General features: G+C 37.7%; 1 protein-coding gene across 18 annotated transcripts in view; it reads right to left on the reverse strand.

Moving 5' to 3' along the window:
- The window catches only part of LOC113050982 (receptor-type tyrosine-protein phosphatase F-like), a 183,904-nt gene that overhangs the window by 109,894 nt on the left and 57,632 nt on the right, over nt 1-16,378 (reverse strand). For all 18 annotated transcript variants that reach the window (XM_026214519.1, XM_026214510.1, XM_026214509.1 and 15 more), the window contains one exon: nt 14,107-14,277. In XM_026214519.1, coding sequence (XP_026070304.1) covers nt 14,107-14,197 — 91 coding nt within the window. In that variant the 5' untranslated portion in view covers nt 14,198-14,277. The remainder of the gene's footprint in view (nt 1-14,106; nt 14,278-16,378) is intronic.

Consider the following 16,378-nt stretch of genomic DNA (forward strand, 5'->3'; position numbering starts at 1 on the left):
AATAATCAAAAATAAAAATTAACAAAAACTCACAAAAATCATATTTTAAAAATAAATAATAAATGTGACTAAAATTAAGATAAAATGTAAAATTAGAAAAATTATAATTAGTTCAAAATGTTGTTTTATTTATTCATATATAATAAAAAAACTAAACAAACAAACAAGCAAACAAACAAATTGAATAAGAAATAAACTAGTATCTTAATCACATTAAAATAACAATGTAATGTGGAGCTGAAATGATATTCTTGGACGATCTATTGCTGTAAGTCTTGTGAGCTACGATGGAGCAATCACTGAGCAATAAAACTGTCCTCGCTAGAAGCGTTGGAACAAAAGCAGATCTTTTGCCAATGTCTAAACACTGCCTTGAGCTAGACCTCCAGGACGGTACAAGTAATGTTCCTCCATGTGCATTGGGTCATGTCCCTCATGGTGAGAAACAATAAATACGAGCGATATGAGGGAATTCTATTTCCCCTACTGCCTAAACTCTCTGCTTGGCTGTACTCGAGATAAAAATAAACTGTTTATAAGCCACAAGAGCTTCATCTCCGAGGATGTATCAAAAGCATAATTAAATGCTCTGACAGAATACGAGCCATGGCAACCCAAACAAATTGAGCTCCCCGTCCACCACCATCCCCCGGTGAAAGCATGCCAGTAGAGGAATAGAGAGCTGACGGGAACATAATGAAAGATTCCAGCCACCCAGCTCACCGCAGGGAACAACAGATATATCATAACGTGCACTGCCTGCTTTGTTTACCTCTGTCTCTGGCTACAGATGCATAATGCAAACTGCCGGCCTCGCTGGAGACAATGTCTTCATCTTTTCTTTGGCAGGAGCTTTCTCGGTCCCAGTTTTTGTCCAGGGGACCCTGTCATTTTGCCTTTCTCTAATTCTCTGTCTCTCTCTAGCTTCACAGCACTGATGTCAGCAGAATTGATGTCATTATGGTGGCCCTTGCCTGGTGCAGTGTGTCGTCAAAATGTAGACTGCCAACAAATTCTCTGACTTCACATGAGGTTTATGGCAACTTTCCACAAGACATTAATTATATCACACATTCATGCAAACGGGGACAAACTACTTCTATTGTTTCACATTAAAGCATTTTAAATTATAAACACTACTGACTAGTGTTTTGTACAGACATGGGAATAATATACAGAATTGTGATATAACTAGGCCTGGGCAAGTTAACGTGCTATTATTGCGTTAACGCATTAATGCCGACAATTATTGTATAACGAGTTAACACAGTTTTTTATTATTATGAAAGTCATTTGTTTATTGGCTCTGAATACACATACAGACAAATCATGGGTCACAGGAGGGGATGCTCCCGATTAAATTATTAAGGCTAAGCATCAACATTCAGCTCTTAATCATAACTTGAAAAGTTGGAAATAGGAAGTTTCTGATAGCATGTGAAGACAGCAGAGAAGTGCTCTCGCTCAACAGTGGAGTGAATCGTTTTGTTAACTTTGTGGTTTATTATTTCAAGTCATATGGGACATGGTAACACACTGCCCTCTCACAATATATTGCTTTACAGATCTATCACTTTTTCCGCTCAGAAATAATCACACAATCATGGAGCATGTATTAGAAGATCTGCACTCCGGGCGGTTAGCGCTCACACTCACTGATCTATATATAACTGAACCACGCTCTTTCCCACCTCTTCCAACCGAGCCAGGGACTGCTAAACGAAATGATTACACTAGTCAAACGAACCAGGCTTTGGGAGTCAAGCGCGCTTCAGCATGGTTAAGATTGTCTAGTATGAGCGCACCCTAATTATTCTCCTGCATCCCGCACACACGAGTCTCTACCCACCCATCAAGTGTTGTGCACAATACACTACTTTTGAATGCATTATTAGTTTTGTGCATAATAATGTGATTAATTACGATTAATCACAGACAATAATTTGATTAATCGGGATAAAAAAATTAATCATTGCCCAGCACTAGATATAATATACTCTTTTCATTGAACATCTGACCAGTAGTGAAAAATAAATATTTTTATTAATTTAATATAAACCACTGTTCAAATGTTTGGGGTCTGTGAGATGTTTATATTTGATTGTTTTTTATTTATTTTTTAATCTTTGAGAATTGAATTTTGCCAGATCTAGTTAACTTCTGTTGACAGTTTTGTTTAAAAAAAAATATAGTATCTATTTTTGTGTAAACAGTATGTGTAAAATATGTGGGTATCAAACCTACATGCACATACACTCTCATATGGTGCATGACGATTTTAAACAGAAACACAGTCTTATTCACACTTCAGGACGATCAGTTCTGTATATTAGCATCAACCTCTCCTGAGGTCAAACTTCGTCTCATGACTCATTTATCAGACGGCCACCCGGCCAGATGACCTCTGACCCTGGATGTGTCACACAAGACAGGCATCACAAGGTCTCAGTCACACAAAGCTCTTTGTGCACGCTTTAGCATGCTGGTCTCCTGCAGTATTTACCGTGTTCTTCAGGCAGTGCAAAGCAATCTGCTGCCAAGGTTTCTGCCCTCTGTCTACCTCAAGTCTCTGTCAAGAACATTGCTTCATAATGGGCTGACAATTTGCATGGACATTTTGATTGGATAACTCATATTTAATCTTAAGAAACAAGTGCCTAGAAAAATCTCATGTAGACAGAAGTACATGCATGGGAAAAAAAGCATTTCTAGACATGACAACTAAAGCTTCACTCTGATGCCGTATAAATACTACATTACAATCTCATGATTTAATCATAACAATTTTAAATTGCTTAAAAGCAATCCACAGACTCATAAAACATTGGCATGTGATTAAAATGAGTATTTGTATGTGAACAAAACCCACTACAACAGGATCAAAGCCATGCTTAGTTGATGTTAACTAAAGTAGTTTACTAATGTTAACTATTAAACCTTATTGTAAAGTGTTGAGTGACAGAGTGACAGTCTAAACATCAAAAGCGCTATTCATTTTCAAAATTAAGTCAAAATATTATCTTACTTTTTATTATCTTTTCCAAAAAGTCAAAAATGCCATTATCATCACACAAAGATGATCTGATGTTTCAGATTTATTTCATCATATCTTTTATTTTACAAGATTTTGAGTAGCTAAAATTGCTATAATGTAATAATCACCCAAGAATGCATGTTAATTATGTATAATGGGCCAGCATGTTCACAGTGCACAGTGATGAGCAGCCAACCACAAACAAGGCACCCAAATCCCTCGGCCTGGTGCGAGGACACCGTTAATCTGCCCGCTGACAGATCACAGGATTAATGAGCATCAACAGCTCTGAAACCAGATGATCAGCTGCGCCGTGCTTCTACACGTCAGGGAGGATCAGTTGTGAGACACCCTTAATATTAGGTGCTAATTTAAGAGCTGCAATTTCTCCATTTTGGAGGTTGTTTAACCATGACTTTAACTCAAATTTACCAGATCTGACAAGAAGGCATAACTGGCAGAAAACACAAAATACACAGACAGCAGAGCAAGAATCTTTTATATTTCCTGCCACACAGCATAATGCAGATAGCCACTCCCTTGCAGATCTGCATGAGGTGAAATAAACTGACAGCATCCAGAAAATCAGCCTCCTGCACTCTGTCCCTAAACATCAAGCAGCTCAACATCGATCGAGACGCAGCAGTCCAGCCATTTATTCTCATTAATTATGGATGCACGGCTTACCTCCAGCCGAGCTCTCGCTTCATGTGTGCAAAAGATTATCTGAACAGAAGACATTAATATGCCCAACATCAGTGCTGCTGATACACAGGAGAAATAGACAACATGTTTGTTCAGACAAGAAGTCGTTTTAATTTTATTATTCATAAACTCCTTTGCATTTCTATGTTTATGCAGAGTTCACAGCTTGAACTAAAATAAAGTGCATGGTTCATTTTTTTTTAGAATAAGACGAATTCTCAATGCACACCTTGGCAATAGAATCAAAAATATGTCTAAACTTATACTCAGCTTCTAACTCAAAACACTGGCAAGTGAAATCTAACAATTTATTATCCATTGCTAATCACAGACATTATTAAGTCACCTATTAAAATGTTTGTTGCATATGTGAATGATATACTCACTAAATTGTTGGACTGCAATGAAACAGTTTTCATTAAAAAACAGATAGTAAGTTCAACAAATCATTTTAAAGAAGTAACAAATTGAATTAAACCTGACATTTTAATATAGTTTTAAAACATACTGCAATGATGCTTATTTGCAATGAAAAATACCTTTTTTCGTATACCCAAAGCATAAAAAAAAGGATTCACTTTGTTTCTGTGTTTAACATTTGCCCTCAATGAGCTGACCTGAGTTGGTCAAACCAATCTTTAGAGTCAAACAATGTGACCTCTTAATTTACAAGTGGTTTGAATAGTCTGTCGGCGGTAGTAAGGTGAGAAGGACACTAAACTCTCATACCGAGTTAGTGAGACTCCAGCCGGAATGCCTGGCTTTTTATTATTCAGGAGAAGAGAGGAGAGGAGTGAGATAAAGAGAGAAATTGCTTCTCTTTTATTCCCCATTGGGTGGTGCATTACAGTAATGGCTCTGTCTAAATAGCAATAGAGAGGCAGAATGGTGCCCCATTATCAACACCATGACCAATTCCTCTCTCTCTCTCTCTCTCTCTCTCTGTCTCTCTCTCTGAGGTGAGATAGCGGGGGTGGTCTTGTGCAGCCTAGTGCAATCATTGTGAAGATCGCTCAATAAATGGTGAGTGAAACAGAGAAACTCTGGAAGTGATTATATGGAAGCAATCAGAACACCGTCTCACGTCTGAGGCTCTGACTCGACTAATAAACTCATTCATCGCTCCGAAAAGTATGAATCAGAAAATGAGCTTTTTGATGACAATTTAATTGCCTTTCAAAAGAGCAGGAGTTATTTAAAAGAAACTGAACGATTGGGTCTTGGTAGTGTAATTTCTGTAACTATTCACATGAGGGTTTACTTCATGATTTAAAGTTCATCATACATTTATATACAGTGTATATTATAGAGTGTACATCCCCATCTCAAAGCAACCAAATCCCAAACATCTTTTCTATTTCTCCATCTTTATTTTACTGAGACTAAATGAATGATGACTAAATCGAAGCAGGTTTCCTCTTAGATGTGAGTCCTCTTCCCGTGAGAGCTTTTAACCACACTTTACATGCTTTCAAAGTGCAGAATTTGGGATGAAACATCTTTGTGTGCAACCAAAGATAGAGAGAACCTTCTGAATGAACATGCACGAAATAACAGAAACTAGATTTTTACATTTCTGTGCTTTTTATTGCAGTTAAAAAGGGGTTGGCCTCTGCAATTGTTGAGACTACAATGCTAGAAAAGTTGCTATTAGTAATATAACAATATATCAATATAGATTAATGCATTTACCAAATATCTATTACAATATGATGTAAAAAAAAAGTATAGTAAAATAAAATAGCACTATACTTGAAGACACTATCATAAAAAAGACATCAAGTTGTCACTGATCAACTGAACAATTACCGGGATACTAGACTTAAACATTTTAGAAAGCACAGAGGACTGAAAAACATTCTTGACACACTACACAATCCAATGATTGTGACTGATTGTCTTGTGTGCGTCTTGATTTATTTAATTTCTATATTATTATTTCTATATATTATAATTGGATGTCCCAATTGGGAAACAGGATTTGCTATTTTCATGAAGTTCCATTAAATGCAGTTATATTTTGGCAGCAACTTGTGACTTAAAGGGACAGTTTAAAAAAAAAAAAATGTACTCTCCTGTATGAGTGAGATATGTGCAACCAAACAGCTGATAATAGCAACTGTATTTTTTCCATACTATGGGAATCAATGGGGATTGATTCCCATAGTATGGAAAAGTATTGTCTTTTATGCTGAACAGAAAAAAATAAAAGTTGGCTCAAATGACAAAAGTCACAAACATAACTAAATATGCATAAAATATGTTTTAATATGACATTTTAAAGCCACTGTAACCATAAACTTGCTCCTAAAAACTGAATGTGAAGTGTGTGTCTGGCCATTGGCTGTGATTTAGGTTAGAGTGCCACAAACACTGCTAGTAGCAGTATACAAGCAGAAGGGATAAAATGTCAAGATGAAATAGAGACAGAGAAGCCCCCCCCACACACACACAGAGAGAGAGAGAGAGTCGATCACTGCAGCAGTGCCATTGTCATTCAACACCCTGCTCTTGTCCTACAGGACCTTTCTCTAATTTGGGCTCAGATAACCAGGGTTTAATGGCATATAGGCAGACAGCCAGATGTGAGTGGAGGGAGAACTGCATTTAACAATGACAAATTTCAAACAAAGTTGCTGCTTTTTGGACTGAAAAGCTCTCATTAATGGTGCAGCAACCCCGGATCAGTCATGCACATCGAGAGGAATCACTCACACAAACACAAAGACACAGGCACAGAGGTTTCACCAGCCACAGAGGTGCACAAGTCTTCTAAATGGCTGATGAAAAGAACATGCACTAGTCAGTTTTCGCTCAAATGATAACAATGTGGAGAAAAAGCTCTTCAAATAGTCTCAGATGTTTGTGAAACAGACCCCTGGGTAAGCTCAGGATACTAAACAAATCATTTTCTTAGTTGGATAAATACACTTATTTTAAAATGGCTTACTACTATAGCACTCCTGGAACTGCAGTTTATTGTGGACAGTATGAAAATATTGAATGCATGAAGTGGCTGACGGTATGTGAACCATGCATGAGATAATATGACGTTTTTACACAAAATGTAAAAACAAAAAGGCAAAATAACCACATTTACTGCGATATTTATTCCTATAATATAATTCTTTATTATCTTTACTATTCAGAAGTTTTTGATCTTTCCTTCTATTCAGCCAGGATAAGATACATTTATGAAAAAAAGTAATAGTAAAGATTTATATCGTTACATATATGCTGTTCTTTTAAACTTTATATTCCTCAAATAATTCCAAAAAATAACATATACATTATGATTTCCACACACATCTTTTGCATATTAGAATGATTTCTGAAGATCATGTGACACTGAAGATTGGAGTCACAGGAATAAACTACATTTTAAAATCTATTCAAATAGAATGCAGATATGTTAATTTGTAACAATATTTGACAATATTAATGTTTTTACTGCTTTTTTTATCAAATAAAGCCTTGGTGAGCAGAAGGCACTTCTTTACAAACATTTTAAAAAGCTTTACTGACCCCAAACTTTTGAACGGTAGTGTATATATATGATTTTTATATAAAAAAACAACAATAGTAAATAGTACACAATGCTCTCCTTACAGTATGTTACATAAAAATGAATTTTGTTTCACTAGAAGAACTGTCTGTATCTGCTCAAATGCTGCAGGATCTTTCTGCTCATAATTTTTGTTTTTTAATTATCTGGTGTTTTGGTAATTTTAGTGGATGTGTCCCAGCAGACTCATATCCTGTAGACATTCTCTGTGTTTACAGTGTCTCTTTGGTTACCTTCATTTTCAGGTTTATTTAGTGCTGGCAAAGTACACAGGATGATCAGTGTGCGTTCATGCACCACAGGATCTGGACAGAATGGAAAAATCCAAATGATCTGTTGGAACATTTTCATCACCTCACATTTCTGAACTCTTCATGGTCTGTTGTTTCTTTGTTGACAGGATATGAGAAATATAATCATCTGCTGTCATAAATCTGTTTTTAATGGACACATATAGTCAGTCAATGTCAAGCCTGCTCGCTCACATGTGAATGCACGTGCGTCTCTCAGGAGTGTATGTCCCTGGGTCAGTGTGTGTGGGCTGATGTGCGCTCAGGGAAAATGAACAGGTACAGAGGACACAGTGTGTGTGAGAGAGAGACAGAGAAATCCACACGCAGGCTTTTAAGCTCAGACATAGTCGAGTGAGCAGGGCTCCAGAGACATGCCTTATTGAATAAAGTGGCAGAGAACACACACACAAACACACACACACACACACACACACACACACACACACACACACACACACTCACGCACACACGCACGCACGCACACACACACACACACACACTGTATACTGTATTCTTCTCTCCAGTGTTCTCTAGTATGGTATTCATACTATTCTATTATACTACAGGGCCGTTGAATGCTTGAATCTGATTGGCTGATGAACGTTCTGAGGTGTGCAATTATTTTCTGGGAAACGCACGGTGAATGTAGTTCCAGGCAGCTCTCTTGACCGCATTACAGTTCCTTATAACTTCACATAGTTAACAGTAATAACGGTCACACGGTTTGCACAAAAATGTGTTGTCAGCGCTGCCCTGACACTTTTATCAGTTAGCCTTTATAGTGTAGCAACTTAAAGACAACACATGACATTTCTCACTAGTGAGGTAATAACAGCGCTGTTTAGAGACGCACAGAGCTAGCCTAATTCACACAAGCCCTCTCTCTCTCTCTGTGTCTCTGTCTCTCTTGCTCTCTTTCCTCCATTACCAGCTTTAAATTACATTTTGAACTAGCAAAAGAGACATTCGGGTGTGCATCATTTTTCTAATAATTCAACCGCCCGTCGTCAATTATTCCTTACTTATTCAACCAGAAGACTAATCTATACTAATATAGAATTTATTAACACCCAACTTGAAAACTACGCTTTATTAAAAATATAAATAAAATATAGAAATAATATAGAAAATAATTTATATTCATTATATACATAATTTTAGTAATTGTAAAAAATATCTAAAATATATTTTTTACCAATTGTATTTGTCATAACTGGTTTATATTTGATTTGTATTGAGAGTCATACAAGTGATGACTCCAGAAGGACTGGAATTATTTATATATAATTTATATATTTTTTTTTTGTATTGTTTAAACACAGTATTGACTTGGTGTGAATGTACAGGTACTTTTGACACCCTTACTAGCTAACATGTCATAAATGAGTCTGATCAGCAAAAAGGTAAACACAATTAATTTATGACAAGCTATGAACTCTCATAAATCAAAATTGTATCTTTATCAGATGACGACCATCATTTGCTATGTCACCTGGAAATAACCTGGTAAATCGCACACATATATAAGGGTCCTTTAGCTCTAACGAGTCTTCAATTTGAACACTAGCTCTCTCCGGTGTGGCACACAGCTGTATTTCTGGCCTGCAGGATGTGCAGCGCTCCTGCCGATGGATCTGAAGACTGACTGATGAAGTGACTCCTGCTGTGATTGTGTAGGTGTTCTCATCCTTCTCTAGACAGAAACACTCTCATCAGTCTGTCTGTTCATTCTACAGCCACTTACCTGCTTATAATATACAATAAACTCTCATACCTGCTTATAATATACAATAAACTCTCATTTAACACAGTCGAGCTGATCTGATTACTTTCTATTCTACATTAGAGTACATTTTGCACTCTTAAAGGCTTGGGAATCACAAATGAAATGTCCAAGATTATTAAAATAAAAAAAATATATATAATCACCTAGTTTAAAAAGTAGGTTTTAAGAATTCATCATAAAACCATTTTAAATATTTTATTCAATGACAATGTCGCATGGTGCTTCTATGCTTCTTAGGTAGAGGTTAATAACACACACATTTATATAAATATATAAATATTTATATAGTGTATGTGGATACAGCTTTTATTAATGTAACTAATATAGAAAAGGGTCTCAAAAGTTTCTTCTCCACCTTCTTCTTCCATGTTGTCAAGAGCGCTACGCTTCTGGCTCGATGCAAACACTGAAGTGCATCTTTATTGGTTCCAGTTCTATAAAGGATGATTCATGAGCTCTCGCCATTGAGCAGAACACTTAACCTCAGGTTACTCCAGAGGGATTCGACTTGAAATAAGCTAACAGTAAGTCGCTTTGAATAAAAGCATCCATCAGATTAGCAATTAGGAGCCCCTTCACCTCACACCTGACCTGAGCTCAGAGGCTCATGGGAGTCACGACACAAAACACTCACAACTGAACCGGCCAAACATCCGCTTCAGCTGCACAGGTTTAAACAACATTGATTATTCATGATAAATCAGTTCAGATTCGATTAAGAAGTGCTTCGTCTGAATGAACACATTAGAGGCACTCCAGTGCTTAATGGGTTAAAAAGATCTGCGTAACAAGATTTCACTAAATCTTTTTAGATTTCGCCCTGTGTGTGTCTGAAGAGAGCTTAGGGGACAAGCAACCCTTTTTTTGACCCCTTTTTGGGGTCAGGCAACAACCCATTGTTAACTCTCTTGTGAGTATTGGTGATTAGTTTAATTGACGCAGATGTCAATGGATTTTCTGGATACACTTCCATCAGTGTAATGTGTATACTCTATAATATTGTATATTGTATAACCTAGTTTTCCCTGAGTTTGTTCGATTTGTCATTATGTTCAACAGTTTGTTAATTATCTCATTAGTCACTGACTGTATATAAAAAAAGTTTTATTTTGGCTGAAAAATACAGGGAAACTTTTCAAAGGCTTCTCTTTGGTTGACAACAGATTTATAAATGTCTTTCTACTTCTGAATGTAATGTTTTATTAAATGTGTTAGTACCGTATTTTTCGGACTATAAGTCGCACCTGAGTATAAGTCACATCAGTCCAAAAATACGGCATGACGAGGAAAAAAACATATGTAAGTCGCACTGGACTGTAAGTCGCATTTATTTAGAAAACATTACCATCTAAAGCCACAAGAGGGCGCTCTATGATTTCAGTGGTGGACTACAGGAGCACTGAGCAGCATAGAGTGCCCTCTAGTGGCTGGAGATGGTAATGTTTTCTATTCGTTCATTTCTCTCGGTTCATATAAAATTAATTTCGATAAATAAGTCGCACCTGATATAGTCCGGAAAATACGGTACCTGATTCTTTGTAATTATTTGTGAAATTTGCTAGCAATTTCAGAGTGAATTTTTTTTTTTTATCACATCTAATTTTCCCAGTGTACGACTTTTCTAAGCAATAGTCGATTTTGGGGTTGAGAGATGAAGGAACCAGGCAAAGAAGAAAGAAAAGGAGCAGGATGGTTCTTTCCTTTAGCTGCATGTGGCTTTAGCGATATCTTGTTGAGAGGTGATTTCCTTTCCCTTTGCATTAATCTCATACTGGAATTAGCACAGAAGCAGCTCTGCAACACAGACTCAGCACAGCATCAATTAGAGGATGTGCCGCTCTACAAGTCCTGGCGCTGCTGAAATCACACACTAAAGGTGCACCGTATGTGCTCTCATAAATAAAACATGGTGATTTTGTACTCTGTGCTTACAGTCTTCAAGACTAATTCCTACACGAGTCTGCAAAGAGACTAAAAAGAAATGGAGGAGTTGAGAAAAACATAATGTGAACACAAGCTGGTCCAGCTGCTGGTGGAAGGACATCCTACAGTGAGGATAGAGAGACTGTGAGAGCCAGAGATTATAAGAGTGAAAAAACCAGTGCATTCAGCTGAGAAACCTGCTAAAGGCTTTTCTCACCCCTGCATAAGAGCACAGGGCTCCAGCGTCAAGAGCAAAGCAGAGCAGAGGGCAAATTCAGGAACATTCGCCATCTTCCCCATCTACAGACCTGACATCTGAGTCACAAACACTGACAGCTGTTATAATAAATTGTACAATGCCAACATAAAATTAGCCAGCATTACAATGATTTTAAACAACCTTTAGTTTTCCTAAACTTGTGCCACGACTCAAATTATGAGACCATTAAGACAAAAACATTTTAATTGCATATCTGATTTAAAATTAAGTCATAAAAGTGGCAACAGAGTTTGATTTGATTCTGCAGATCAGTTTTGATGAATTGGTTCAAAACTCGAATGAACATATCACATGTGTCACATCTTGCATGGCTGTGTAGTTGCATGCATAAAGATGAAGATAAGTCTTTAATAATCCGAAGAGGGCAAATCCAACTGAAGAACAGGGAATCCAAACACAGCAACACAAGACCAGAACCGGAAATGAAGCAAAAGGAGGACCGGACTTCAGTATTGGTGATAACAAGACACACCTGAACATGATCAAGTGAAAAACCATGTTGATACAAACACGGAGCGGGAAACTCATGGTGGTGTGACAATGTGCATCATCACTTACAAATGTTGTATAAAAATACTATGGTCGCTGTTTATATTAAATATTTTTATGTTGGGGAATATGAAAATCAACAATTACTCCACTGTAAAGACCACTGTAGATTATTTTATTATCTGAACTATATTTTAATGTATTTTACTTCATGCATTAAATATTTTGGATTCATTTGGACACAATAATTGTAAATTAAAATATCTATTTAGATTTTAAATACATTTTCCTGGATACTGTCAAAAGGCTCAAAATTGGCATAGCATTTATTTGCTCATCAATACAGTAAAAGTAAAAACATTTTAAAATATAATTGATTTCTATGATGCAAAGTTGTATTTTTAGCATCATTCCTCCAGTCTTCAGTGTCACATGATCTTCAGAAATCATTCTGATATACTGATTTGCTGCTCAAGTATTTATGGCCCACATGCCCCAGATATTTACACCATCTATTTCAAAACAAAGTGAATAAAAGACCACAGCCAATAGCTAACTTAACCTTGCTGTAAACCAAACACACTACATCTAACTTGGTCAACCTTCCAGAAGACTGCAAGATGTAAATATTTTTCTCAAAGTACACAACTATAATTCCATATAAGGTGAGTCCTAGTCTGGTAATGCTAGCGATAAGTAAATGATTAATGCTGCTGGTATTACTGCACCATAAAGATCAGCAGCGGTAATAAGTGACCAGACTTAGGTGTTCTTATTGTTTTTATTGGCCTCAGGGTTCAGGGACTACATGACATAAGGCCTGTGACTCTCATACTGCTGCACAAACACACTCTTATCAATTCTGATCTATTGCTGGAGTAAACACAGCTATTTGATTTTGCAAAAATACTTGCTGAAATCTTTCTCCAGGGACTCCTATGCTTCAGGACCCAAATCTTTCAATAATGACACCCGCAAAAAAAGCAAACTAGCAGGTCTCATATTTTAGGACTTTTTAATTTGCCCTTTGAAAAGCTAGATAAACGTGACATGGAGCATAACAGATTCAGTAAAATCCCCCTATTATTCCATTTTTAAGGTTCCTAATATTGTTTTTGGAGTCTCCTACAATAGGTTTACATGTATGCAAGATTAAAAACACCTCAGTTTACTCAAAATATGAATTTAATACCACCTCATTTTCGAATGATTCTCAAACGATTCGTTCAAAACAGTTATAAGATTCAGTCTCTCTGAACCCCTTCTTTTCCATGAGCCTACTCTGCTCTGATTGGTCAGATGCCACAGTCTGTTGTGATTGGTCAGTCTGTGTCGGAAACGATACCCTCATCACCATAGCTCTGTATTTTGAATGCTTGATAGAAAATATAAACATCTTTTATTTATCATATTTGCAGGCTGTGATTCAGTAGAGCCACTGGTCCAAATAAACTGGGTACGGAGCTAATTTCTCAAAAGCAAGTGTTTTGTGAATCCGATGTAGACATAGTGTCTTCTCGACATGGTGTTAACCACACAAAGCTACAGTTATAGTGTTTGAGGGCATAATAACTCTAATTATCATGCAATTTCAGCTTTACAACTTTGCAGCTACATTTTACACTTCATGAAAGACAATATTCGAAATACGGGCCCTTAAAGACCTGCGCGGGTCCCTCGAGACAAGCAAGATCGATGTGAATCCGAAAGCTCCTACTGCAAATGTTATTACACAAACAACACAGCAGTGATTGCATCCAACATCTCAAATCCCTCTGACATCCATATTTTCTCATCTCCTTTTTTTCCCAGGCTGTGCTTATAGCACTAACCAGAATTCCCTCAATTTAGTTGAAAGAAAACAACCCTTGACAACTGGTGTGATGTAAAACGAAAGAAGCTTGTGTTTGTTTTGTAAACTGCATGATACTCCCATTCCTACACACTTGACTCTTTAGATCATAGATGTACGTACTCAAAGTCTTGTACTGAGAAGAGAGTCATTTTAGTATTTTTAAGAGTGCTACTCACTGTCTGCGTGGATTTGCGCCGCCAGGCAGAGCAGCAGCAGGAGGGACGAGGTTCTGCCGCGAGGAGAGGCCTGTCGGGTGTGTGGCACCATGATTCGTGGATGGCACTCACCGCAGGGGTTCCTAAACTCCTGCTGGATCACTACACACTCACGCTACCATTTAGTGAGACCTGACGGGGGACACAAAGGAGAATAACATCAGAAAGATGCAAACCAAACAGCACATACAATACCTCAAACACGACATCATTATTAGCATTACATCACATTCCTGTAATTCTATATGATCGTCCCATAAATTAAAGCAATAGGAGAATGACACCATGAAGCATCATAGTAATGGATGCAATCAAACATTGCATCAACACATTTCAAACATTACTTCATTATTAGTACTCGGAGAGCAAAGCATTTCATATGAAGTCTTCTGAAGTCATACGATAGATTTTGTGAGGAACAGAGCCAAAAAATTAAGTCATTATTGACTGAAAATCATGTTACACAGTAATCTAAATATGTGAAACAAAAACATGAAATAACCACTCATTTTTGGCACAATGATTCATCAGCGTGACTCAATATGGTAACTAGAGCTAACTATTAATTAAACAAATCAGCTCTGGAATCAGACTACACTGGTGTTGATGTGTTTCTGAATAACTAAATAGATAAACTAATAAAAAAGAACAAAAGCCTATACCACTTTTACAAGAACTTGAACAAATATGAAAATAAAAATGTATGCAAAAATAAAAGCAAAATCATAATTTTAATACAATAATACTACAGGTATGTAAAAAACTGAAAAATAACACCAGATGTACTCCAGTAGTGTTTTATGGCATAATAAGAGTAAACCTGATTTATTTCCATATGACATTAAGTATAAGTTTAAGGATTTATTTCTCTATGACATAACTGGTCAGCAGGAGAACATAAAAAGTCAGTCAATGGCATTCTGGGCTGATCTATTCCTTTGACACAGTGACATCATGCACACAACGAATGATGTCACTGTGTTAATTTAATAAAGTGGTTATAAACACAGGTAAGTGAGCTCCAGACACAGTGAGTCCCTGGAGAGCATTTAAATGACCACAGACGCCTCTGACCTTTGGAGGTCACACGCATCGTGCCAGGTTCACACTGAGAGTGTGTGTCTTGAGGTGTGTGTGTGTTAATAGCCTGTGTGCTGAGGGCCCTTGTGTGTCTTTCCAATGAAGCCACCCCATGCTCACTCTCACTCACTCATGATTAAGATGAAGCATTCATTTATTAACCAGAAGTGTTCCTCATGTAATTGGCCAGACCTGGGCTAATTAATCATGCTCACACAATGCAGACATCTGCTATCCAACACCCCCCCTCTGCCACAGAGAAAACAATCATGGAAACAGCACAGAGAGAGACGCCTGTAGACCAGCACTAATCACACTGCCACCACGGCAGAAAACAGCTTCCACCATCAAACCCTCAAACACTTGATCGGGAGCTGAAGGTGCACTTCCACATTCCTGCAGGCTGAGCAGACGGAAACATCTCTCCGTCTCCGAGCGTGCCATTTCTCCCTCTTATTATGGAAATCATGAGTCTGGAAGAGAACCGCTGAGCTGACAGAGTCACCGACACTGCATTAAACTGCGAGCATTTAGGGACATGCACACAAACACTGCAGTGCATGACGCTCAGCACACACACACACACACAAGTCTCTCTGCTTCAGCACACGCTGTAATTACAGCAGGCTGCTCCCCACCGTCTCTGCCTTTCCAAAGAAAACACAGACCCAGCTTTTGAGTGGGTGCTACAATTGCACCAGCCAAGCGTCTCCGGCATGCCCAACCTGCAGTCTCCTGAACATTCCTGCAGGAAGAGCACGCTGGGAAAACAAAGCACGGACTGAACGCAGCCTGCATTTCTAAAGACCCCAGTTGCTTCTGCTGAAAGACAAATGATATGAGCAGGCAGCTAGACTCTCCATAATGGCAAGCGTGTTTGAATGAAAGGTCAAAGGTCAGTCTGTTTCTCTCAGGACGTGACTGCACAGGAACTGTAGAGTAGGGATGCAGCGATTCAAAAGCACGTCCCGACTACACTGGTCTTAAGTAGCATGTGATCTGTATATAAATAATGTGAAATATATTTAAATATTTACATCTAAGATCAGTGTTGTAGTCGAGACCAGCTCATTCGAGTCCGAGTCCAGATCGAGTCCAGAGAGGGTTGAGTCCGAGTCAAGACCGAGTTCAGAAAGGGTCGAGTCCGAGTCAA

This window comes from Carassius auratus, chromosome 31 (assembly GCF_003368295.1).
Source record: "Carassius auratus strain Wakin chromosome 31, ASM336829v1, whole genome shotgun sequence".
In the NCBI taxonomy this organism is placed as follows: domain Eukaryota; kingdom Metazoa; phylum Chordata; class Actinopteri; order Cypriniformes; family Cyprinidae; genus Carassius; species Carassius auratus.